At 42.9% G+C, this 27,551-nt stretch overlaps 1 protein-coding gene across 1 annotated transcript; it reads left to right on the top strand.

Moving 5' to 3' along the window:
- Nucleotides 1-21,942, top strand: FAXC (failed axon connections homolog). Its single transcript, XM_019471053.1, has 5 exons — nt 1-54; nt 5,666-5,862; nt 13,399-13,616; nt 19,626-19,742; nt 21,659-21,942. Exons 1-5 carry the CDS (start codon nt 16-18, stop codon nt 21,940-21,942), a joined length of 855 nt encoding a protein of 284 aa, XP_019326598.1. The 5' UTR covers nt 1-15.
- Nucleotides 21,943-27,551: the final 5,609 nt, after the last annotated feature.

Raw genomic sequence — 27,551 nt, 5'->3', positions numbered from 1 at the left:
CCGTTCTGTCTGAAAATGGAAACTTACTTGAGGATGGCTGATTTGCCCTACCAGGTACATTGTGCAGTTTTCCTTTACATTGCAGCTCGCTATAATTGCATGAAATGGCAAATAGGCATCCCGTCTCTCCTCCCCCCCAATCTGTCTCACCCGGGGAGATGTAAACATACACCTACAAACTAGGTGGGTACACCGACACTTTTACGTCTCCGGTTAAATTTGGTGTATAACCTTTAAAGATATGACTTGAATAACATTGGTCTGGAACAGCTCTAGATTTAATTGGCAAAGCTAAATGAATGTTGGAAGCTAACTTGGCTGGAAATGCTGAAGTGGGAGAGTAGTCTGGAGTTTATATAATGCTAAATAACACCCCAAAACTAAAGCGTAACATTATTTGGTCTTTGAATTTCACCATGCTAAAAAGATCAAGATTAGGCAGCTGCAGCTTCTTATTTTCCTGGAGGGTTTCTTTCTGGTGCTCACCTGGGAAGACGTGCTTGCCTTTTGCTTCACCTCCCATCGCCGGTGCTTCCCCTCCAGTGAAGGAAGACAGAATTGCTTTTAGAGGTCGTGGATACTGCTCCTTAATTGTGGTTGGGTGCATCCCATGCCATCTTCCCGCAGGGGACGAAGCCCGAGCTACTCCAGTGAATGAAAGGCAGGAGAGCAGAAATTTGAATCTAGCAGTCTCGCTTGTTAGCATCAAGGTTTCAGCGAAGCCCGAAGCCCGAGCTACTCCAGTGAATGAAAGGCAGGAGAGCAGAAATTTGAATCTAGCAGTCTCGCCTGTTAGCGTCAAGGTTTCGTTGTGACGCCGTGAGTCTGGCGCGCGCCTCGTTGCGGTGTCGGCAAGCTGTACAGCATGCAAGCTCTTTGAAACACGGGATGGGTTTCTTTTCTGTTTGTGTAAAGCATTGAGTGCATTTAAGATGATACAACAGTGGTGATAAATGTAATGAGGATGTTGGGTAGGAGAAATGTCTCTGGGTTTTTTTTATCTTTTTTTTTCCCAAGTGATGTAAATTTGGCATCTCACTTTGTCTCAAAGAGGCAGAGCTGTGGGTAAGTTGCACGCTCACCCCATGTGGGTTCAAGTCACTTTTTTCTGCTGCATACCAAGGTGTTAGGAAGAATGTTTCGTTTATGTCCAGTGTTTTACAGAGGAAAAACAACCATATTACAACTTTATTTTTTTTTATGCATTTGTGGTTGATACTCATTCAGCATTGTATGCGATTAAACTCTTTTACATCAGAAGTGAAAGAAAACCTCATTAAACTCAGGCTTTTAAAGACTTAAGCAAAATGTACTAATGTTCATTATCTTGAGATTTAATGGTATTTGAATCAGATACTTCAGAGCATTAAAGAGGGAGATTTCCATCCTGTGGGATGTATTTTCCTCACTTAGGTTTACAGAACCTGCAAGATACTGAAGTTTGAATGTGTGGCTGGAGCAGGAGGACTTAGTGCACATTGCTTTTCCACCCAGAGTAATTTGGGTAGAAATTGCACGTTTGAAGGGAGAACTGTTTTGATGAGATCTGTTTTCTTTCTAACGGCAGTTGATGCAGTTCAGAGGTTTGCGAGGATCAAAGTTGCTCTGGTGGAGAGTAGTTAAAGAAAGCTGCAGTATAAAACATGGTTGTCACAGGATATGGTCACTTCTAAAAGATAACACTGCGCATTTGTGTGGTTCAGGATGGAGTCATTTAGACAGCTCATGCTGGGTAGAATTGAGTCACCCAGCTTTTCAGAGAGAGGGATTTACAGAGGGTTATCGTCCCCTCTTTATTTTCTGTACTGAAGGTCAGCATTGCTTTTTGGTATTGCATCTCTATATCCCTACTCGCTAGCTGTGAGCACACTAAGCTGACATAGGTCAGCAGGACCACCAAAAGCAACACTCCTGCCTTCAGCGGCTCCCTCTTGTCCCTTCCTGCACGTGGTTTTCTGTGCCAGATCAGGCTGGGCCGGAGCTGGCCTAGCTGGAGCCATGAAGGTTTAGTTTATTTGGTTTTAATCCAGCTCAGTTCCCCATGTGCTCCACGTGCCACGCTGCAGGAGCAGGAATGGGTCCTGTGGGTGCTGGGAATGCCAGGTTGCTGCTTTTAGCCATGCTGGCTTATATGGGCTTAAGGTGTTTGTGGGGTTACCGACCCTTTGTAGGGTTTTAGAGGGAAGTTTGGTGGGGCTAAGCTTACCAGCTTAGCTTTTTTTCCAGAAGAGGCAGATTCTGTTTCTGTCCTTGTGTTAGGAGTATGGTGCTGCGTTCGGCTCTGGCAGGTGGAGGAAGGTACAGATGCTGCTGTGGGATTAAGCGGTAGAGGAACAGGAGATAGCAGGAGGGGAGCCAGCAGGCAGCACCGTTCTCAGCTGGAGTTATGAAGTTTCCTGTACTCAGACTACCTGGAGACTTTTATTTTGTTCCCCTGTGGATGTGTTACTTGTAGGACACTGTAGGTGACAGAGACATCCGATGGGCCCCTGCCCCCGGCAGGCAGCAGGGTGGGTGTGTAGGGGGGGTACGGCCAGATGCAGGAGGAAACGCCTCGCTTCCCTGTGCACTAGTGCCTGCCGTGATGGAGAAGCGATGGCACACCAGGCGGCACCTGGTGCCGGGGCTCGCCTCCTGAGACTTGCTGTGGTCATCACCTTCCCGGGAAGGGGCTGCTTTGAAGGGAGGGTTGTGAAATGGGGTGAAGAGAAGGCAGCGGGGTGGTCAGACTTTTTACTCTTTTGATTCCTTGTGTTTATACTTTATTATAGTGCATCAGACTATTGAATAACATGCTGTGTTTTACACAACATGCCTTAATGGCACGTGAGAAGTGGAATTGGGTGACACATTCCTACCTTACTCTCATCTGAATTTCTCCCAACAGATGCGCTCTTGTAATGTGCTTATGTTTTCTTGAAGCTGCCTTTCTAGGTGCGAGTTCTCCATCAAAAATAATTCAGGTAGCCCTACCCTGGCTGCGCTGTCATAGTACCTAGCTGTTTTTTCAAAATGTTTGATGCTTTTCTTGATAAAGCTTGCTTTGAAAGAGCCTATTCTGGGTGCTTGTGGAGATCTTTTGGGTGTTCCTTGATGCCCTCACGAATATGAAGAGCTGAGTATTTATGTAATCTGATAAGTAATTAGCACAGCAGAAACGTGCTGTTTTCATGCCAGGTCTGTGAAGATGGTAGCCTCCTTGGGAAGAGACATGAGTAGAAGTAAAAGCATAAGCAGCAGTAATTGAAAATGTGGAACCTAATTTCTTCTGGATAGTACTATAAAATTACCCCAGAAGTGCCCTATGCCATTCTGTTTGTAAATTCCTCTATAAATGAGGTTCTGGGGAGCTCTTGTTATTGTTGCTTTGCAGGCTGCAGTTCAGTTAAATGTACTGTGAGGTATGAGGGGATATTTTATTTGGTTGTTTTTGGTTTTTTTAATGATAATACCATAGCTTTTCCCTGCTTTGCAGCTGGAACAATTTTTAAGTGGAAAATTGATAAATATTTGATGGCAATTAGTAGGAGCCATAACGATACCGAGCTTTCAAGCCTAAAAATACCCGTTTGAGAACAGTGGACGCAAGAACAGTATAACAGATTTGTCAAAAGACTAAGGTTTTTTCAGGTCATTGAAAGATGTTTCCTATTTTGTTTGATAAACTGTGTGTAATGAAACATGCAAATCCAGAGAAGGCTTTTTTAAGTTTAGGTAAACCAACTTTCCTGTAAGAACTTTAGCTCTCATTTGTGTTTTTGAGAGTGTAATATTAATGCAGTACTAACAAGTTTTTATGCAATGTATTTATATATATTATATATATATGTGCTTGAAGAAATGTGCAGTTGAATGATAAGATTTTTTTTCTGGGTTGCAAATGATATGGACTACAGTAAAAGCAATATGTAATAAACACATCTTCAAGTCTAGTAGCTTCTGCAAAACATCAGTGTTCGGGCACAAGAAGGGAAACCTCATACTGAAAGGGCTTAACAAAGATTAAGCCAGCAATGCTCAGTGCCATATAGACACGCTATGTAGTTCCAGAAAAAGCTTATGATTCTGTAGTAAATTCATAATGAAAAATTAGGGAAACCTATCAGTTTGAGTTCTGAAAGAGCTTTTTTGATGAAGGAAAGGTCTGGAAGGTGGAAGGATGGGGCAGTGCTCTCCTTTCAGTTTCAGTAGTTTTAGAGTTTCTCCCATGGACCAGAGGTAATAACCCCCACGTCACCCACACGTTCAAGTGGGGTGGATTCAGTTGCTTCATTCACCCACGCAGGGATGCAGTAGATGAGACATTACATAATCTGGTGTCCCTACCGTGCTATTTGTTTGGGCAGAAATCCCAGAAAAGGCTACAGCCAGAAGGCATTGTTTTCCCAGCAGCGTTACCCGTTTCGTCTGTTTTCATCCACAAGGGAAGAGCCTCCGGGAATGGCCGCGCGTTTGTAGTGCATTGCACATCCGCGTTTTGAGCGGTAGCCAGGATGCTGTGCTCTCAGACTGAGCTGGAGGCACGTTGTGGTGTACGCTCCTTGCTGCGAGAGGACCTTAATCCATCTTTAGTGGATTCAAGAAGGTTAAATGCTTGAGACCCAAACAGGTCAGTCCAGAACTGCTAACCCTAAATCTCCAGCAATTAGGAGCTAGATCCCGAGATGCTTAGAGTGACTGCCAGAGACTGAGTGCAGAGCTTTTATTGTGAGCCTTTATGATTCAGCTTTCTGAGCTAGGATTTTTCATTCAGTAAATAACAGGACGTGAGGATGGGCATCACAAGAAAAGAAGAAAGCTCTGCCTTGTGTCTCTACCTTCAGAAGTAAGAGAGAGTTGAAGTCAAATGTCTGATCACGTTTTGAAAGCCAGCAATTCCTCTCGTGTTTGCCAGATGAGACATAAATTCTCTAATCTCTGTTTCACCTTCTCCAACTGTAAAATGGGGAAGATACATTGCTACTTTTGCATGAGTGCTATGCTGAGCAGATATACCAGTATTCAGTGATGCACTAGTGCTGTATCGGTGCTGGGCTCTTGGAGACCCAATTGTAACAAGTGTGTCTGTAAATGTATGAGATTTCTAAGTTATGAAGTTGCAGAAGCATATGTAAAGGCAGATTTCCCTCCTGCTCAGTGAAGGAATGATACGCCTTTCATTACACGCTTGTGATTGTGTGTGTTTTATCCTTGGAGGTCATGCAACTATCTGAGATAGGTAGTGAATTAATCTTTATAAAAGTACTTCTAATGTGAAAAGTGCTGCTCTGTGCGAGAGCCAAATTTAGGTGTCAGTCTTGTGATTAAAAACTTGTTTAGAATAATGAACCCAGTCTTCTGGGAGATCTGAGCATCTCCAATCCCTTAAATAGCCTGGATACTTAAATAATATTAACACCATGTGGCATCCAACATAAAAGTGTGTAACACCTTGCAGGACCTGGAAATAATTTTATCTGAATTGTCATGTCTGGTAAAGCTGTTGCTCTGATTGAAGAGCTACCACTAGTCTAGAGTATTAATTTAAAAAGAAAAGTTTGTTGGATAATGTTGCCTTTAAAAACACAGAAAAATAGTTTAAAAGCTTTATTCTCATTGAAACAGAACCTGAAGGGCCTTTTTTGCCTGTATGTTTGTTTGTTTACTTGCCTTTTTTCCTTCTTAGAACTATTTTGATGGAAAACTTTCCCCTCAAGGGAAAATGCCTTGGATTGAATACAATCACAAGAAAGTATCTGGCACTGAGTTCATTATTGACTTTTTGGAAGAGAAACTTGGAGTGAATTTAAATAAACACCTTGGTCCGCACGAAAGAGCTGTTTCCAGAGCTGTGACAAAAATGGTGGAGGAGCACTTCTACTGGTAAGCTTGCATGGCAAAGCTGGCTGCATTCTTGTGCTGTCAGATCTGCCCCTGCACTCGTGCCTGGACGTGAATGCTTATTTTCTCTTGCAGAAAGCTTGGGTACCCAATTATTAATTTCACAACTCTCTTCACCCTAGAAAACTGCTGCTTCTTTCTGCGTATGCTAGTATGAGCCGGGGGTAATTCCCCTGAAAAGTTGTCATGCTGTGTAAGCCAGGTAAGGAGTCAGGCCCTTTGTCTGCAGCTTTGCAGAAGGGAGCAGCAGTGGGCTCTTCCTCTGTCCTGTTTCACGTGACCTCCGTATAGAAACAGCCTTGTTAATAAAGAGCAAAAAATCAAGATGGCTGAATACATTTGTGGTTTGGGGGCTGAATACATCTGAAATGTATTCAGATGGCTGAATACATTTGGCAGGGGAACAAATCCAGTGTTCATAGTAAATCTAGAATATTGTTTTCTTACAGTTACTGATTTTAATTATCTGGGTGTGCAATTACAATATGGATTATTGCCTTTCCTGTAACACAGGATACTCCTCTTAATATGTATTGTGACAACACTGCCAGTTGATAGGATACAGTATTAGTCACAGTATCCTGAGAAGCTGAAGTATGTCTATGAATAGAAAACATAAATATAACCTTGCTGGTACTTTATGCATTTTACTGACACCTTTGAAAATAATACCTGTGACTTGCCCCCCACTTTACATTTCAGTCCTTTTTAAGTGCCCTTTCCAGTCTGGATTCATAGAAGTAGCAGGTGGACATGGCATCTTGGATGCTACATTGGCTGCCTCAGCAGGCACAAGGCTTCTTCCCAATAGTTTGCTTTCTAAAGCAAATGCGTTTAAATCCTTGCTGTACGAAGTCTTGCATTCATGTTGCACTTTTTTTTCTTCAGAACAACGTGTGATTTAAATTGAATGCATTAACCTGCTTTTTCTTTTACCTTGTGATTGAAGATGAGCAGCAACGTGTGTACATATAGTTCTTCAGATAATTTTTAGTGTTTCCTGGGAACAATTTTAGCATTCAGTATGCAGATTTAAATGATATGGTTTAGAAGTGTAATTCCTGCCTTCCAAGAAGTGTGACCTTCACCAGTTATACCCATCTGCAGTGCTGTAGCTTCAAAAATCTGACTCAAGAAGGGCAACGAAGCTGGTGAAGGGTCTGGAGAACAAGTCTTATGAGGAGCGGCTGAGGGAACTGGGGTTGTTTAGCCTGGAGAAAAGGAGGCTGGGGGGAGACCTCATCGCCCTCTACAACTACCTGAAAGGAGGTTGTAGCGAGGTGGGTGTCGGTCTCTTCTCCCAAGTAACCAGTGATAAGATGAGAGGAAATGGCCTCAAGTTGCGCCAGGGGAGGTTTAGATTGGACATGAGGAAAAATGTCTTTACTGAAAGAGTGGTTAAACATTGGAAGAGGCTGCCCAGGGAAGTGGTGGAGTCCCCATCCCTGGAAGTATTTAAAAGACGTGTAGACGAGGCGCTTAGGGACATGGTTTAGTGGGCCTGGTGGTGTTGGGTTGACGGTTGGACTCGATGATCTTAGAGGTCTTTTCCAACCTTAATGTTTCTATGATTCTAAGTAGCCTGCCTATGTAGCTTTTTTTTTTGTTCATTTTTCCCCTCTCAATTATTATAGCTGCCAAAGGGAAGATGAGGCCTTTTAATCCCCTAATGCTCCATCTCCTTGCCTTAGTGTCGGTTGGTTCAAGGTCTGTAGACTTAACTGCTTTAAATGTAACATTACTGATGACAAACTTATACTGCTGTTGTGTCTCAACTACAAATTGCGCTTTCCTCTGTGAAGCTGTTGTCTGTCCATCCAGGCTTCCTCTGAGCTGACTCAGCACTGCTGGGCATGACACAGGGGAGCATAGGGAACAGGTATTGCAAATTCAGGTGCTGACCCAGGGGGGTGGCACTGAAATGGGTGGACAAAGCTAGACCAAGTAAGAATAGAGATGTGCATGCCTGGCTGTATATCCCCGTTGCCTTTCCTGTTTAGTCACACAGTTGAGTTTCTCTAAGGCATGTATTTTTGCTGCAGTGTAGTAAAACATCCAACTGTAAGTCTTACTGTATGTCCCTGCTGTGTGGCTGTACCAGAGGCTTGCTATGTTGGTGAGGTTACACCATGCCAGTTCTCTGTACCAGGCAAAGCCTGAGCTATGAGGCATCACTGTTGTACTGCTGTAATTCCTGGATAACAACTTTGACCATCCTATAGTTACACTAAAATAAAATCAGGCTTTAGCTGTGTAGGACCACCTTTCTCCCTGACAGCATTGCATCTGTGGTTGTGGGATCCCTTCACATCGGACCTTGAACCTGTCTGCTTCCCACCAGAAGCTTAGGGTTTGTTCATGGTGTCCTCAGGTCCCACGATGAGGAATTTGTAACAGCGATCGCCTTTCTGCGGGATAAGGTTTATAAAATCAAGCCTCCAAAGCAGTGATATTAAATGTGATTCATACTGTTTCATTGCCAGCAGCATGCAAAGTAGCTTCATCATAAATAAGTGATACTGTAGTACATTGATCGAACAAAGAAGCAAAGTACATCCTGTGGTGTGCTGTCTCTGGATGGAGCTAATCCTGGTGGGTGCTCAGCTTCTCCTCCTGAACTGTTTTACTTTTGCCAAGGTAATTGCTCATCTTCACAAATTAGTGCCTCTTACAGGTGAGAATTGCTGCTCTGGCTGGAGTTGAGAGCAATGCAGGGCTGTTGTGAACCTCAGCCTCCAGACACCCTGCCTCTGCCCCAGGCTGCGATGTCTGGCAGGGGTCAGGCTAAAAGACAGCAAGCGAGTAAGCGTACCTATTTTAGTGCTGGTGTTAGAGCACATCTCCGAGATGCACAAGACTGATTTGGAGCTGGCACTGGAGCTCCTGCCCCTGGAGAATGCTGTAACTATTAGGCTTTTGCTGCGTTTAAATCGGCAAAAGAAAAAAAGCCTGCTGACCTGAATGGGTGTTGGGCTGAGTCAGAAGGGAGGAGATGGGAGCGGACCAATTTTGTGGCTCTTGCCCCAGGTCCTGGATCTGGTGCAGACCTCTGTCATCTGCTGAAGGCTTGCCCTGGGTCGCCTCCACTGCCTGCAGTGACCTGTGGGCCCTCAGAAACCAGCGGGGCACCCACAGCCATCTTCAGGATGCGTTGAGTTTTTGGTGTATCTGCAGCACGTTCATGGGATCGGACCCCTGTGTAAGACGGGCTGGAGGATGTCAGATTCTCATGTCCTTCTGGCACTGGCTCGCTTGGCTTGATGGCACTGCTGGCATTCAAACCAGGCAGCTCCTGGTGCCTGGAGGGCTAGCAGTGGCTGCGAGGTGCTTTCTGGCACTTTAATCTCAGGAGAGGGATCTCAGGTTGGCGACACTAATGTGCTTAGAGAGAACCTAAAGCCTTTGAATATGCAGCATCTAACCCATTAGCTTGGTTTAGCTGTATTGTCAAACACAATCTTAGTGATTTATAAGTGTGTGTGTATACACACATACATATTCAACTAATTTCTCGCTTCGTCTTCCAAGAAGACAATGTAAACATCACATATGTGATGAGTGCTTGAAGTACAGGAAAAGCATGGTATGAGAATACAAATGAATCTTGACTTTGGTCGGTATTCAGACTTGCCTTGTATTAAACATAAAATATGTTTATAATATAAATATGTTTAAATACATCAAGCCAATTATAAGAGTGACGTCTCTCCTGCTATTAACAATGATGAGGCTTCAATGCCACTGGCAGCCGGTCGCTCTGGGACGGCGCACAGCAGGTGGTGTTTCTGCAGCTGATTGCGGAATGAATTTGTTATAATCCTTTTGTATATCAAGAAATTCCACTCTGCACAGGTTCACATAGGAAAAATAACCCCCAGTTCACATCCTTGTGAACACCTCCCCCTTGCCTTGATGTTCAGACAGTTTAGGGATAATCAGGCAAGCCGCTGTTGATGAGTCACTTTTTCCATCTCCTCTCCTGATTTATGCATTGAGGCCAAAGCTGCTGTTACATTTAGACTTCAGATTTGCTTTACCCCCGCAGCATTGCTCTTTAACGCATTATTGTTTTATTTATACTCTAAGATTTGTACAGGTGTGCTGGCACAAATGGGAATGTTAATGTTTCCCAAAAGGCTCAGTTCAGGCCAATATTTAAAATAATTATGTCATCCTATAAACACTAACTGTAGTTTAAAATGTATAGTTATGCTGAAGTAGGTTATGTAGACTACCTGATTTCTGGCATTTTCTAACCTTTTGTAATGTTGATAATACTCTAGTAATGTAGTCTGAGCAGAGGGATGATGGGTGGGATTAAATGCAGAGGAGCATGTTTTGATAGGAAGCACAGATTAATGAACCTTCGAATAGAATTATTTTAACAAAGTGCTTGTAAAGCCAGTTTTAAAAGTGCTTTTAACTGTCTCTCTGAATCTGAGCCTGCTTTTTTCTTTGCTTTTGCGTGCTCAGAACCATAAAATTTTAGGAGTAAACTCTTTGGTTGTCTGTTTAGCTGCCTTCATTGACCATGTAAATTTGAGACTTGGGACATGTGACAACTTTACTCAGTCAAAGTGACAAGCAGATGTCTAAAATTGTGCTTGACAGTTTAGCCGAAGCAGGATTACCTAAATCCTGTGCAGTTCTGCTCTTCCTGCGTTGCTGTCCTGATTGTCAAACACTTCATCTGATCTCTGCCTCTTCCAGACCCAAAGACCTTCTGCCCCAGAGCAAGTGAGTGCTAGGGAAATGTATTTTTGCTTTAAAGTATAGGCTAATTAGCTCTGTGGGAAACCTTGTTCATCCTGTCTCATGAAATTAAAGCCATCCTGGACGTGGTTGATCATTCTTGGTGCGGTGCCAGCTCGCTGGTGTGGTTGGAGTGAACAATAGTGATGGCAAGTCCATAGGGCCAAGTTAGTCTTGTGTGACTGGGGTGACTTTTAAAAAATGCTGCAGCAGAGTCTCCTCTCTTCTTCTTCTTCTGTTTTGTTTTGGCTTCTTTTTCTTGTTGTCCCTCTCCGTGGCCAGGCCTGTTGTCCTAAAGCAACTAAGTTGTGTTGCCGGGTGAAGCTGGTCAGGTCCATGCTGGGGAAGGAGGGTCTTTGCAGCGAGACACGCAGTAGTGCTCTCAGAGAGCAGGTTTTTCTTAGCTTATTCAAGCAATAAATAATAACTTACAGATATAGATAGTATTTGTAATTATTTCCCAGTGTTTACATCGTGACCGGCATTTTTCTTCCCATTCAGATCTGTACGTGCCCAAGGGACATTGTCCTCTCCCAGGCCCGTGAAACACGACTACTGAAACGTTCTGCTCTGTGGAGCGCCCTTATGCTTTCAGCCCAGTCTTCTTTCCATCCTTCTTAAATCCTGTTTTACCTTTGTTCCTGCAACAAGGCAGCCTTGTACCACATCTTCTAGCCAAAGTTAATACTTCTGGAATTTCAGTAACTCTTTACTCCTGTGCTTGCTGGCTTCATGTTCCCCTTTTTGTGCTGGTGCCTCTTGCTAAATCTGGCTTTGTTTCAAACTCTGCTGTGCTGAAACCAGCCCAATGACTTGAGTTGATCCATCCATTTTGAAAAACAAGGATTGTGCAGAACACCCCCGTTTGAAGAGTGGTACTGAAGCATGTGAAACGCCAGTGGGATGCTTTTGTCATATTAGTACAGTGCAAGAGGTTGTGGAGAAATCTGTTGAGGATAAAAGCCATCAGAAACATAGCAGGTGCATTTTTGTTCTTCGCTGTTCATGCATTTGCAGCAAAACCTGCACATGCCTCACTGTTACTGACTTTAATGAAATCAATTTGAGCAGAAGGCATTGCCCTGCAGTGGACAATTTTTAATAGAATTAAAATGCCTTTCACCTGCTCTTTTGGGAGCATTCTAAATTTGAGCTGTAAGTGGATTTTTTTTTCCCCCAGCTGTTACACCAAGTATTCTCCTTTTACCTCATGTTATAGTAATTCAAGTAAAGAATCTGTGGAAACTTAGATTAGAACATTTTCGTGGTGTAAATGTAGTTGTTCCCTGATGGTACTGCTGAATTCAACTTCTGTTCATGACATACAGGAGTTTGATAAAATGTACATTTAAAAAAAAAAATTCACAGGAGTTCTCCAGGAGATACTGCTTTGGTGTTTTTTTTTCTTTCTTGAATTGGGCGATCCATATCAGCGCTAAGGAAATTATGTGCAGTTAGAAATATGTACAACGATAAAACTGAAGTCATATTCTAAACTAAAAAAATGGAGTTCTGATCATATTGGAAATGGAAACATTTGATTATTAAGTTAATATTTAATATAATTGTGTACATGACTTTGCAACTTCCGATATTTCAACTTTTCGATGTAGCTTCACTAGTTTATCTCGTCTCCATGAGCCTATTTTCATACTATCTCAAATATGTAAATCCATTTCAGATTTTTCAGTTTGGAAATTGCTACAAACATAATTGGAATATGGGTATCAACTCCCTGCGTGTCTGAGAGCCTGTTGGCTTCATATGTTTGTCATGTCTACTTTGAGGTGTCTTTAGCCCTTTTTCCAACATCCCTTGAACTTGGTGACAAAAGTCATATGGTCTTTTTGGTTTCTTCGTAATGTCAGAAGATGCTAGACATTAAAAAAGTTAATGTTTCTTTTTTCATAAGTTTCTTGAGTAGCGACAGCAACAAATCAATTTTTTGTTTGCCTACAATATTAGTAAAGAACAAAAATTCATGTAGGAAACAAAAATTTCAGCTGGTAAGACAATTTTTTATAAAAAGACCTTTCAAAATAATATATTTGCCATTCAATAAAGCTGAAATACAGCCCGAAGTACAACAGAGTCCTTTAGAAATGCCTCTCTCATAAAATCAACATTTTGAAGAGAGGAAAAAATACAGGAGAAAACTAACCCAATAACCACCACCTCTTCATTTTTTAAATTTTATTTTTAAAGGATTGTGTCGTCGTTAGTTTCTGAGGGGAGCAGAGATCTTCTGAAAAATGACTGCTACAATATTTGTGTTGGGGCAAAGTTACTGCTTGGCTAAGTTTCAGGAGTATAGAAAACAAGTAGAACAGGTTGGTGGGAAAGATTGGTTTCTTTGCTGGCTGTTTTGTTGTCGTTTGTTTTCCCCAGGTCTGTGCAGTCAATCATCTTTAGCTAATAAATCCTTTTGGCCCTTTTGGCACTGCATTTTGTTATGCGAGTTTAGCAGAATTCTGCAGCTTTTATTTTATATTTCAATGTGAATCTCATTTTCTCTTGAAGTGAGTCACGATTTACTGAGAGAATAAGCGCTGGGCAGTCTGCGTAAGTATTGCAAAGTCAGTTTTTTCTGCTGTCACTCTTGAGTTGCATCAGGGTCTACTCTTTACTGGAAACTACTTTTCCATCAGGGCAGTGAGCACCCAGTGTTAAGAATACTCGCTGCCTAACCTTTGTGCAAGCCTTTGCAGGGCGGTGATGGGCTGTCTAGGTATTGCACCGCTATAACTTATTTTCGCATCCTTCTAGGACTTTAGCTTATTGCCAGTGGGTGGAAAATCTTCACGAGACGCAAAAGATGGTTTCACTTTTTGGCCCCTTCAGTGACTTGCTGAAGTGGATCCTCTGTCATCTGACCAAAGGGATCGTGAAGCGGGAAATGTACGGCCATGGCATTGGCCGCTTCTCGGAGGAGGAGATGTACACGCTGATGGAGAAGGACATGCGGACTCTAGCAGGCCTCCTGGGTAACGTACAGCGAGTTACGCGCGTTCTCTTTGTTCACAGCCTACTGTCCACAGGATGAAATCGACTGCGAGTACTTCCTGGCAGCTTGATTGTGTACACAAATAATCTCATTTTGCCAGTAGGTAGAGTCCACGCTGCTGCTGTCATTCAGTGCCGTCCTTGCTCTGGCAGGGACAGTGTTTCTTTCCCCGCTGTTTGCTACCAAATTGCGTCTCTAGAGGGGTAAGCGGCTTTCTTCTCTGAGTACTGGGTATGTGTATCTAGAGGAGCAGAACGTGGCCTGCGATTTTGGAAGAGCATTTTGCTATGTGGATTTAGGAAAATGTAGTGTTTAGTTCTGCAAATGAAATCTCTTATTTTGGGGGGGGTGTCTCATTTTTTTTTCATGGGACTCATGGCTGTTTGATAGATCGTTATGAGGCTGCCATTTGAAAACCCTTTGCAGATGTTATTTTGATGAGCTGGACTTTGTTGTATTTGGTTGGTGTTAGCGCCTTTATTCAAAGCTGCTAGTAGGAGATGGATCTGTGTTGTCAAAATAGGTGGTTTTAGGCTTCTTGGTTGTCATGGATGGATCCCATAGGGTTAGTCTTAAGGTTGATCTCACTTAGCTAGAATCACATGAGCCTCATTTCTGTTGTGTAGCTCAAGCTGAAATCTGCACTGGAGCTGTCTACACTGTGCTTCTTGCCTGCAGTCTGCTGAGAGCTAACCATATTGTGCTTCTGTGTAAAATCTGCATTTTGAGGAATTGGTTTGGGACAGATTATTGCTTCCCTTGAGCTTGTGTCTCTCTTGTGCAAGGAATCAAGAGAGATAGCACCTGTGTGGCTGCTTTGTTCCCTGTTACGATCGCTTTAAAGAGGTGGCTGAGTGGAGGGCAGGAGGGATGCCTCCATGCCCTGTGCTCCGGAGGGAGGACATACTGCACATGCTCTAAATAGGTAAGTGTGGAGTGGATGGAGGGAGCAAGGTGAGGAGAGCCCAGCAGAAAGCAGAAGCTGAGTGCTTGCTGAGAAAGGGAAGGGAGATGCTTCTGGACTTCCAAGGTGTTTTGGAAAGGAAGATATTTGCAGATGACCTTGGTGGGGCTGTGTAGAGTTTTCTGTAACTTTGGTTTCTGAAACAAACCTGCCGAGTTGCTGGATTGGGAGCAAGGTGGAAAAAAGACATGTGATGCATGGGCACAATGGGCAAGGGGGATATTTTTTGACAGCACCTCTTCTGTCAACGCTTTCTCATGCTGCATTTTGTTTGTTAACAAAAAGTTACCTATTCTAGTGCCTCTTCAAAGAAAACCTGAATGTGGAGCTTAAGAGGTCCCTTTTCTTTCTGGGGAGGAAGGGAGGGAGCAGCTCATTTTAGAAGAAGAAGTGTGGGCACATCCGCTGCAGAGCCGTGGCCAGCTCAAGGTGCCCTCAACTGTGGGACTACTGTTGCCGTAGCCTTGAGGTTGGCACTGCGTGGCTCCATGTATGTTGCAGAGAGGAATGGGGTTGGGTCGGGGGCTGGAGCAAGTAAGTTCAACCTTATGACCTGGGAGCTCAGCAGAGCCTCCTGGTTCTGGCTAGACAACGCTGGCAGGCTGGACGGAGCAGCAGTGGATGTGTTTGTGCTAAAGTCATCCCTGTCTGCCAAGAGTAGACGTAGCCTTCAAGAGAAAACTGGAACATGTTCCCGAGTATCTGTAAAAGTCTCTTGGTTTGCTTATTTGAAGTCTGCATCCTTCTGTCTCTGAGTCTATACTGACACTCAGATTTGTAAAGTTTTCAGTTCAAAGAGATCATTAAATCACCTAGACAGATCTCTGAATCAAACTGCTTGGTTGCTGTCTTGAGGCCTGTGTCTTTTTTCTGGCTGAAGTGTGTCTTTCTAAAAGGCATCCAGTTTTAATTATGAGATTTCAGCAGGTGGAGGTGCCACCACTTTCATTAGTAATTGGTGGCAGATGTTAATCACCATAAAAATCTGACCTGTTTCAAATCGAAGTTTGTCCGATTCCAGCCTTCAGGCAGATGCTCCTCCTAGTTTTTCCTTCCTCCTTGGGTGGCCTGGGTCATGCCCTTGTGAAGGTAAAGGCTATAATCAGTCTCTTACTTTTGTTTTTGATGGGGAAAAATCACTGGAAATCCTCAAGGATAAGGTATTTTCTTCACTATATCATTTTTTTTAATTGCATGATACATATGTTATCAGCAGGGGTTTTATTTTTACTTCCAGATTATTGATGAGAATGTTGTGCCTTGTGTACTTCAAAAAGCCTTGATGGGCATCTGCTGTATTCCTGTTATTTTACTACATTAGCAGATGAATATTGTACTTTTTTTTATCTTCCCCTCCGAAACGGATGTCAGATTAGTCAGTGTGCAGTTACGTGAATCATTATATTTGCCCTTTTGATTATTGGTGTGTTTGTCTACTTTTCTACAATTGCCTTGATTTTTCATTAACAGCAGCATGCTCACGTTTTCTCCAGCCAGCTGTTTATGGTTGGGTCTAGTAACTGTGGCCTCCAGGTGGTATTCTGGGATGAGGACAGGAGGTGGGATAAGGACTTCCAGCCTGACTGGAGACTCTCCTGTTTCACAGCGTGAAGGAGAAGGCAGTCAGTCAGCCTATTGCCTGCACAAAAATCTTTGAGAGATTCCCCTCCATGTGTATGTGCCCATGTATTTTCCCAGAAGAGGAAGCAGTTGGGATTTTGGCTGTTAATTAGAGGGCAATCTTAAGAGCTTAAAAAGGATGCCTGTCATGCAGAATAGCTGCACATACCAAACTGTAGCTGTCAGTCATCAGGCATATCAGATTAATTTAATGCTCCCCATTTTTTAACAGAGACCATTCACATGGGAACAAGAATAACTTTTAAATTCCAAGAGCTGCTTCCAGAGAATGATAACTTGGCAGCTGCCAGGTCTTGTGACACTCATTTTGACATTCCCAGTCACATCTTGAGTGCTTTTTTTCTTTCTGTCTCACTTCTGAGAATAATTTTTCCTTCTCCCATGTACCTATTTCCCTAACAGACTCCTCCAGATCTCTTATAAACTTGGAAATTGGAACTAATCCTCCTATGATGGATCAGCCTGCCCTGTTGGTATCATCTTGCTCTCTGTCCTGCCGTCTTTAAACCACAAATGTAATTTCCTTGTGTTGTAGTAGTTTCCTACTGCCTGGTAGTAGTGTAAGGAAGTGAGGGAAACTGGCTGCCAGGTCTTGTGACACTCATTTTGACATTCCCAGTCACATCTTGAGTGCTTTTTTTTCTTTCTGTCTCACTTCTGAGAATAATTTTTCCTTCTCCCATGTACCTATTTCCCTAACAGACTCCTCCAGATCTCTTATAAACTTGGAAATTGGAACTAATCCTCCTATGATGGATCAGCCTGCCCTGTTGGTATCATCTTGCTCTCTGTCCTGCCGTCTTTAAACCACAAATGTAATTTCCTTGTGTTGTAGTAGTTTCCTACTGCCTGGTAGTAATGTAAGGAAGTGAGGGGAACTGGGCATATGAACTAGCAATATATAAAAAAAAAATACACATTTTGGTAATTATTTAAAAGATGCAAGTAAGTGAGCAGTGCCCATAAACGTGTTTAGTGCCCTCTCAGCTGTCTGCCTGCCTCAGGCTTTTGGGTAAATGGGGATTTTGAGCGGGGAGTTGCAGGGCAGCAGCTGCCTGAACCAGCTTTTGAAAAGCATTTGACGTTTTGTGGAGGGCAGGGGGGCTCAGAGCTGAAACACAGAGGTGGGACTAACCTGAACGTGAGCCTCTAATGCTAGTTGAAATGCCTTGCAGCAGCCTGTGTGGGCTGTATGTGCTGCTGTGGAAGGGTGCAGGTCTCCTGCCAGCACTGTGTTTCATAGATCTGTCTCTTGCCGGGGTTTCTTGACCCGGTGCTGAAGTAGCTGCTTTTGAATCATCTGGTGCATGCATTTGTAAATAGTGGAGCTGTGTGCTCTCAAATCTCTGGGCGGTACAAATTTGATCCAAGTCCAGTGTGACCAGGTGATTGCATTTCTGTTGGATTAGCCAGGGGATGCAGCGAGGTGTTTGGGATGATTAGCACTATGGCAGCCTTGATGCGACAGGCGCTGTGTAATCTGGCATAAAACTAGATACTGAGAGATGATACCTGGTTTGTCAGAAAGTCTTCTGGAAAAATGTTACACTGGAAGTTTTGTGAACGGATTGGAACTGGTGAAGGAAATGTGCATGGAGGCTGTGTTACGTGGTGCAGGCTGACCTAAAACCAGATGTACAGTCTTATGGAACCACAGCTCTATTTCCTCCTCTTCCCCTTTGTTTCCATGCACCTGAAGGTGCAGGTGTTGTGCCTGAGGAGCCACTCTGTTTGCAAAAGAGTGGGATGGTTCAGCCCTCACTAGCCTGCCTTAGTTGTAGCAAGATGGAAGTGGCAGTATTACTTCCCAGCACAATATCGTTACAGATCAAGTCTCAGACCCGGTTGTATGGTGCTAAATTCCTAGTGTTGGCATATGGCTGTGGTTTGGGGACCAATTTTTGAGCTGTGTTTGAGATTGAGGAATACTGATCACATAAATACTGAAAAGACACGACATTTACCCTGTACATAGTTTTCAAACAACAGATTGATGCAGCCATGAAAGAGCTGGGGAGGGTTAACTGTTAAAATTACATCTGACAGGCTAGAGGAGGTTATTGTTACTGGTTATTCCTGAGCACTGCTTTGCTACACTATAGTACAGGAGAATGACAGCATTTGTTGTACCGTACTCTGGAATTTGATGCATTTTACTGCTGGACAGTTTTTCTAAACTCACTCAATAACCCTAACATTTAATAACCTGCTGAATTACAGGCAGCTTACATTGGGCAGGGGAAGAACGACCTGGGGAGATGGGATAACTGGATTTGGAGAATTCAATTACATACCACATTTCACAGTTCATAGCACTTTGGGCCAAGGCAGGGACAGTGCAACCATCTAACCTGACCTCTGCAATACCGCGTGTTTCACCTGCGTGCCCTATGTGCGGTCTTTGCTCCAGGTCTTGTGCCTGTGATGAGGAAACAAGTTTGTACGGGATGTTTTTTTGCAAACAGTGGCTTTGAAACGTGATTATCTTCCCTATCTTAGGTAGTTACCCATCTGTTTGTGCTGTGGTGGCTACTTAGGACCATCATGGCATTGGGGTGCCCAGAGAGGTAAGCAGAATAGTGGTGTGGAGCAGACATGCCCTCCTCTGACCCAGGCCAGTCCCAAGCAGCTGCTGTTTCACTTGCCTGCCTGTGTGCTTGACGTGCCTCTGTTTGGTCCCTGCCAGGTAGAAACCAGTGTTTGGGGGTGGGGGCACTGCACTGGTGGTGGGTGAGAGGAGCTGTTCACTCCTGCCCGTGGCTGTGTCCTCCTCCTGGAGATGCAGGTCATTTCTGAGCAGTCGCTGCCAGTCTGACTGGTGCATTGGTTTCAGCCTGAACAAATGGTGGGAGAGGAAAGCTTTGGGTATGACTTTTTTCTCTTGTGGTCAGATGAGTAACCTGAAACTGGATCTGCACGCATGAGCGATACAGGGTGACCAGCTTCTTTCAGCAGGTGCATTCATGATTCCGAACCATGGTTGAACTATTATGGGTTTGCACCAAAGGAGAAAATCATGCTTTGAGGTACCTGCTGGCTGCAGAGAAGACTTTAAATGCAGCAGAACTAGTGTGGTGGTTATGCGCTGCCAGCTGTGATGAGTGGAGGAGGTTACTTGGCCAGTGGTGGCTCTGTAACTGGCCTAGTTACAGAAGTGGTGAGCACAGGGGAAGCTGCAGTAATGGATTTCACCTGCTGAACCCTAGCAACAGCTTTTGAACCATATTCAACATCGAATCCCTGTCTTTGAACCAGTGAACCTTTTTCAGCTAAATGATTTCAGTAAAAAAAAATACGCTAAAGATGTAATCAGGGAAATTTTTGTCTTTTTTAACTGGGGAGAAGTGACATCCAGTTGAGAAATGTTTGCTGTTGTATTTACAGGTGACAAGAAGTACATTATGGGACCAAACGTTTCCACTGTTGATGCCACTGTCTTCGGGCATCTGGCACAGGCAATGTGGACACTACCAGGGACTCGACCAGAGAGACTAATCAAAGGTAGGAAAGCTTAAGTGATCTCTGATGAAAAACTGTCGGTGGCATTTGCCGTGTTTAAACTTGGAGCACCTTGTAAGGACCTTGTTCTCCCAAGTAACTAGTGATAGGATGAGAGGAAATGGCCTCAAGTTGTGCCAGGGGAGGTTTAGATTGGACATGAGGAAAAATGTCTTTACTGAAAGAGTGGTTAAACATTGGAAGAGGCTGCCCAGGGAAGTGGTGGAGTCCCCATCCCTGGAAGTATTTAAAAGACGTGTAGACGAGGCGCTTAGGGACATGGTTTAGTGGGCCTGGTGGTGTTGGGTTGACGGTTGGACTCGATGATCTTAGAGGTCTTTTCCAACCTTAACGATTTTATGATTCTATGATGCTATGATTCTATGACATTTGAAGACTGCAGCAGCACTTCAACTGCATTGCAGGCTGTTCTTGCCTTTGATGTAGCATTTGTATCCTGTAATGTTGTTTTCTCTTAAAATTCTTGTTTGTTTTCTCTTTAATGTTCTACGTGGTAATTGTTTCTGTTCCTGTACTTGATCTTTTCCCTGTTTAACATAGCAAAGACTGAATGCATCTCAGGAATGAATGCTGGGTAAAGTATGAGAAGACAGAAGCACGGCCATGAGCCAAATTCTGCTGAACTGAGTAGTTTCATTGATGGTGGAACTGCAAGTGCTATTGTCCCACTGAAATTACAGCCTGTGCTGTTACTGAAGATGCTGGGAAGGAAAAAGTCCAGCCTGACTTTGGAGTCACTGTGTTTTTGCATGAATTGGAAACCAATATACCCCTCCCCTCCGCACTTTTTTTTAACTTTTTTTCCTTGTGGGGTGGTATAGGCATGTGGAAGTATCTTTGCATCCCTTTTCAGAATAAAACCACACAGTATGAAGAATGGGAAGAGCTAAGAAGGAAAAGGATGTGAAATAGGTGTAAAAGGAATGAATCTGACCTGTAGGTCTACTCTGTGCAAGAGAGAGCTACTAAAGCAACAGTTAGGAGGCATAGACTTGCTCATTATTAAAACTTTGAGGAAAAAAAATACTTGAGATGAGGACATAACTATTGTCTATACAGTTCTTCCCCTTGATGTCTAGGGAATCATGGATAAAATTCTGAAGGGTCCATGGCTTTCAAGAAGGACTACTATGTTTGTTGAACTAGTTTGTCTCTAACGAAAATAAATAGATGGCAATAGATGCAAATACCCAAGCAGTATGGATGATTCTCTGTACGCATCCACCTACTCATGCTATTGTGAGTGCAGGTTTCACATACCTATTCCCTTTAATATGCTATTATTTCTTTGTTCTTTGAAGTTTTTTGTAATTCCTTCTCTAAGCATACTCTAAGCATACATGTATGTATAAACATAAGGCATAAGGTACTAAGGCTAGGAGCATTAGGGGTGAGCTGGTGAGCCAGTGACCATATAAAAACTTTAAAATGTGAATTGATCTTGCAGACAACGCTGCCATCTGGTGGTGGAAAACCCAAATTCACTGTATTTTGATGAATGTATTGTGTATATATAGGATCAAATTCTGTCTTTAGAAACCAGGTTTCTGCAAAATAAGCAAAAATTTTACTATGAAAACCCTACAGTATTAGTATCTTGTCTTGATTTATTTCTGTAGAGGTTGAATTTGGGATAGTTATTTTGCTACATGCACTTATGTTCATTCCAGTGTAACCCTTCTTGTTGAATGTAGGTTAATAATATATGTTTTAAGTTACATGAAAGTTACAAACAGAGCCACTAAGAGGATTGATGGGATCTTGGAATTTTGAAACCTCTTTGGAAAGAACCTGCACAATTTGTTTCCAAACAGTGCTAACATGTTTCTGCATCAGCAGGTGAGTTAGAGCATTATTGACTGGATGTATTTACTGGAGTCTGTTGTGCTCTGTTGCAGGTGAACTGATAAACCTTGCTATGTATTGTGAAAGAATAAGGAGGAAATTTTGGCCAGAATGGCACCATGATGATGATAACACTCTGTATGAATCTGAGGAAAGCAGCGAAGCAAGCAAGACTTACTCACCTTTGCAGGACTTCAGTTTTTATTCAAGGACAGAAACATTTGATGAGGAAGGGAACAGTATTTCTCAAACCCCTGACACAGATTACACTGGAAACTCCCTCTTTGATTCAGATGTGGACATGGATGACTACAGAGATCATGAACAATGCAAGTGATGTGTGCAAGCATCTCCCATTTTGCAGACAAGCTGTTTCTTGGGATCAGTCTGATTTATTTTCTTCTCCAGGTTAGGAAGAGGTTTATACCACTTTGGAAGAGACCGTTGTGCTTGACTCAGCTGTCACATGCTACCTGGACTATTTCAACCTTATTTCATTTTGTGTAACTGTTCAGGTGGAACCAAGGTAAACAGTTATTTAAAACACATAGGGGCAAACTGGAGGTCCAGAGGGCAACAGGACGTTTCAGTCTACATTTTTGTTCGCATTCGAAACCAGATCCTGCAACCAGGTCAGACAGACCTCTGGGAAGTGGGGCATTTGCGAGAGCTGGTTTGTGTTGATGTCTTATCTTTACAGGGATGGGTTGAGGACAAAAATGGAAGAGGCATGACTGGCACACCTTTCTCCCATGGAAGAAAATGATTGGTTCTGTATTGATTTGGCAGAGTTTTGGGGGAATTTTATTTGATAGCTACCTGTACTCTGAGTGCATGTGTTACTAGCAGTGTCTGCAGGAAAGAACTGATCCTGGTTCTTTTGGAGACAGTCAAGGAAGGCAAGAGGAAAACATATTCCTACAGAAAGGAGCTTTTCAATGTTTCTTGTTCTTTGCAGAAGATTGAAATCGCTACTCTGGAATATTTTTATTCAGAAGGGAAATGTCAGTTTTAATGTATAATCTCCCAAATACTCATCTGGAGTGTGTGTTGGCCAAAGCCTGCCTCAGGCATCTAAATTTCTTCTGTGTTTTCGAATTATTATTGTTATGTTTTTACTTCCTGCCACTGACTGTTGTCTGCTGCTGCTAGGCAAGGCGAAAGAATTGGGATTTGTTACTAAAAGTCTGGTGCATCTCAGCGGTGGGTGCTTTGTGCTCTTTACCAACAGACATGTCAAACCCATGAAGCTTTCAAAGTGATTTGGGGTATTCTAGGCTTGGGATGCTGTGTAAATGCAAGATGTTGGCCCAGGCAATCAAATGCTTTAGAGCTGCCTGGGAAGGTGCTTCAGTGGGTGCTGGCCACTGTGCTGGCTTACAGTGCACAATCCCTAAAGGCAGTGCACGGGAGGCAGTTGAGCTAGGACTGTTTCGTCAGCCCCGCCGCCTGTAGGGATTTCCAGGTGCTGAAAGAGTGACCAGAATTGATTTTAAGGCGCCTTTGCTAGCACATCCGTGAATCTGGAACCCCAAATCCAGAGGGATTGCACAGGTGCTGACATGCTTTGTGTTCATATCTCCCTAAATGCAGGTTAGAGGTGAGAATGAATCTGTTGGATTTACTCACCAGTTTGAAGGTAAGCATGTACATCAGCTGCTTGGCCATGACTAGTTGGTTTTAAGTAGAGATAAAGCATATAGAACATATAGACAGCTGTGGTATTTGTAAACATGCATATAAAATTGGGTATTTGCCTGCAGACTTTGGTGGTGGCCCATTTAAAAATATTTTAATTATGACTTTCTCAATGAGTTAGTTAGATGAATCAGGATCCCTCAGCAAAATTTTTATAATGTGTTGGTTGTGCCATATGTTCCGGGAGCAGACAGGGCAGACAACTGCTTTAGGATGTTAATTGTTGGTAGTCCTAATAGCCTGGAGCTTGAAATAACTCTAGCTTTCAAAGAATACCTCTCTTTCTTGGATTGTGGAGTGTCTCCTGCAGAGGAAAGCACTTGCTCTACGGAAACACTGAGCTAGCTGTGGCTCTGAAAACAGGGACACCCGTCTGCAGTGAGTTCCCAGGTCTCTTCATTCATGGGAGCCACTGCAGAGAGAGCTGGTAAGTTTGGTGTGGTCTGAGATGGGTGTGAATTTGCACCCGTTTCCTCAATTCCCCAGGCATGTCCTTGGAGCCATGTTCCAGTCAATGGTCTCCATTGTTGTGGGCAAGTATCATTTGCAAAGTGAACCAAAACTCAGAAGGAGGAAGATATCATCCAGTTTACTGTTTACTGAAAGAGTGGTTAAACATTGGAAGAGGCTGGCCCGGGGGGGGCCTGGTGGTGTTGGGTTGACGGTTGGACTCGATGATCTTAGAGGTCTTCCAACCTTACTATGATTCTATGATGCTATGATTCTATGACATTTGAAGACTGCTGCAGCACTTCAACTGCATTGCAGGCTGTTCTTGCCTTTGATGTAGCATTTGTATCCTGTAATGTTGTTTTCTCTTAAAATTCTTGTTTGTTTTCTCTTTAATGTTCTACGTGGTAATTGTTTCTGTTCCTGTACTTGATCTTTTCCCTGTTTAACATAGCAAAGACTGAATGCATCTCAGGAATGAATGCTGGGTAAAGTATGAGAAGACAGAAGCACGGCCATGAGCCAAATTCTGCTGAACTGAGTAGTTTCATTGATGGTGGAACTGCAAGTGCTATTGTCCCACTGAAATTACAGCCTGTGCTGTTACTGAAGATGCTGGGAAGGAAAAAGTCCAGCCTGACTTTGGAGTCACTGTGTTTTTGCATGAATTGGAAACCAATATACCCCTCCCCTCCGCACTTTTTTTTAACTTTTTTTCCTTGTGGGGTGGTATAGGCATGTGGAAGTATCTTTGCATCCCTTTTCAGAATAAAACCACACAGTATGAAGAATGGGAAGAGCTAAGAAGGAAAAGGATGTGAAATAGGTGTAAAAGGAATGAATCTGACCTGTAGGTCTACTCTGTGCAAGAGAGAGCTACTAAAGCAACAGTTAGGAGGCATAGACTTGCTCATTATTAAAACTTTGAGGAAAAAAAATACTTGAGATGAGGACATAACTATTGTCTATACAGTTCTTCCCCTTGATGTCTAGGGAATCATGGATAAAATTCTGAAGGGTCCATGGCTTTCAAGAAGGACTACTATGTTTGTTGAACTAGTTTGTCTCTAACGAAAATAAATAGATGGCAATAGATGCAAATACCCAAGCAGTATGGATGATTCTCTGTACGCATCCACCTACTCATGCTATTGTGAGTGCAGGTTTCACATACCTATTCCCTTTAATATGCTATTATTTCTTTGTTCTTTGAAGTTTTTTGTAATTCCTTCTCTAAGCATACTCTAAGCATACATGTATGTATAAACATAAGGCATAAGGTACTAAGGCTAGGAGCATTAGGGGTGAGCTGGTGAGCCAGTGACCATATAAAAACTTTAAAATGTGAATTGATCTTGCAGACAACGCTGCCATCTGGTGGTGGAAAACCCAAATTCACTGTATTTTGATGAATGTATTGTGTATATATAGGATCAAATTCTGTCTTTAGAAACCAGGTTTCTGCAAAATAAGCAAAAATTTTACTATGAAAACCCTACAGTATTAGTATCTTGTCTTGATTTATTTCTGTAGAGGTTGAATTTGGGATAGTTATTTTGCTACATGCACTTATGTTCATTCCAGTGTAACCCTTCTTGTTGAATGTAGGTTAATAATATATGTTTTAAGTTACATGAAAGTTACAAACAGAGCCACTAAGAGGATTGATGGGATCTTGGAATTTTGAAACCTCTTTGGAAAGAACCTGCACAATTTGTTTCCAAACAGTGCTAACATGTTTCTGCATCAGCAGGTGAGTTAGAGCATTATTGACTGGATGTATTTACTGGAGTCTGTTGTGCTCTGTTGCAGGTGAACTGATAAACCTTGCTATGTATTGTGAAAGAATAAGGAGGAAATTTTGGCCAGAATGGCACCATGATGATGATAACACTCTGTATGAATCTGAGGAAAGCAGCGAAGCAAGCAAGACTTACTCACCTTTGCAGGACTTCAGTTTTTATTCAAGGACAGAAACATTTGATGAGGAAGGGAACAGTATTTCTCAAACCCCTGACACAGATTACACTGGAAACTCCCTCTTTGATTCAGATGTGGACATGGATGACTACAGAGATCATGAACAATGCAAGTGATGTGTGCAAGCATCTCCCATTTTGCAGACAAGCTGTTTCTTGGGATCAGTCTGATTTATTTTCTTCTCCAGGTTAGGAAGAGGTTTATACCACTTTGGAAGAGACCATTGTGCTTGACTCAGCTGTCACATGCTACCTGGACTATTTCAACCTTATTTCATTTTGTGTAACTGTTCAGGTGGAACCAAGGTAAACAGTTATTTAAAACACATAGGGGCAAACTGGAGGTCCAGAGGGCAACAGGACGTTTCAGTCTACATTTTTGTTCGCATTCGAAACCAGATCCTGCAACCAGGTCAGACAGACCTCTGGGAAGTGGGGCATTTGCGAGAGCTGGTTTGTGTTGATGTCTTATCTTTACAGGAATGGGTTGAGGACAAAAATGGAGGAGGCATGACTGGCACACCTTTCTCCCATGGAAGAAAATGATTGGTTCTGTATTGATTTGGCAGAGTTTTGGGGGAATTTTATTTGATAGCTACCTGTACTCTGAGTGCATGTGTTACTAGCAGTGTCTGCAGGAAAGAACTGATCCTGGTTCTTTTGGAGACAGTCAAGGAAGGCAAGAGGAAAACATATTCCTACAGAAAGGAGCTTTTCAATGTTTCTTGTTCTTTGCAGAAGATTGAAATCGCTACTCTGGAATATTTTTATTCAGAAGGGAAATGTCAGTTTTAATGTATAATCTCCCAAATACTCATCTGGAGTGTGTGTTGGCCAAAGCCTGCCTCAGGCATCTAAATTTCTTCTGTGTTTTCGAATTATTATTGTTATGTTTTTACTTCCTGCCACTGACTGTTGTCTGCTGCTGCTAGGCAAGGCGAAAGAATTGGGATTTGTTACTAAAAGTCTGGTGCATCTCAGCGGTGGGTGCTTTGTGCTCTTTACCAACAGACATGTCAAACCCATGAAGCTTTCAAAGTGATTTGGGGTATTCTAGGCTTGGGATGCTGTGTAAATGCAAGATGTTGGCCCAGGCAATCAAATGCTTTAGAGCTGCCTGGGAAGGTGCTTCAGTGGGTGCTGGCCACTGTGCTGGCTTACAGTGCACAATCCCTAAAGGCAGTGCACGGGAGGCAGTTGAGCTAGGACTGTTGCGTCAGCCCCGCCGCCTGTAGGGATTTCCAGGTGCTGAAAGAGTGACCAGAATTGATTTTAAGGCGCCTTTGCTAGCACATCCGTGAATCTGGAACCCCAAATCCAGAGGGATTGCACAGGTGCTGACATGCTTTGTGTTCATATCTCCCTAAATGCAGGTTAGAGGTGAGAATGAATCTGTTGGATTTACTCACCAGTTTGAAGGTAAGCATGTACATCAGCTGCTTGGCCATGACTAGTTGGTTTTAAGTAGAGATAAAGCATATAGAACATATAGACAGCTGTGGTATTTGTAAACATGCATATAAAATTGGGTATTTGCCTGCAGACTTTGGTGGTGGCCCATTTAAAAATATTTTAATTATGACTTTCTCAATGAGTTAGTTAGATGAATCAGGATCCCTCAGCAAAATTTTTATAATGTGTTGGTTGTGCCATATGTTCCGGGAGCAGACAGGGCAGACAACTGCTTTAGGATGTTAATTGTTGGTAGTCCTAATAGCCTGGAGCTTGAAATAACTCTAGCTTTCAAAGAATACCTCTCTTTCTTGGATTGTGGAGTGTCTCCTGCAGAGGAAAGCACTTGCTCTACGGAAACACTGAG

This window comes from Aptenodytes forsteri, unplaced genomic scaffold (assembly GCF_000699145.1).
Source record: "Aptenodytes forsteri isolate BGI_AS27 unplaced genomic scaffold, ASM69914v1 Scaffold384, whole genome shotgun sequence".
Classification (NCBI taxonomy): Eukaryota; Metazoa; Chordata; class Aves; order Sphenisciformes; family Spheniscidae; genus Aptenodytes; species Aptenodytes forsteri.
The sequence above is the reverse complement of the archived record's forward strand: the minus strand, read 5'-3'. Positions and strand labels throughout refer to the sequence as shown.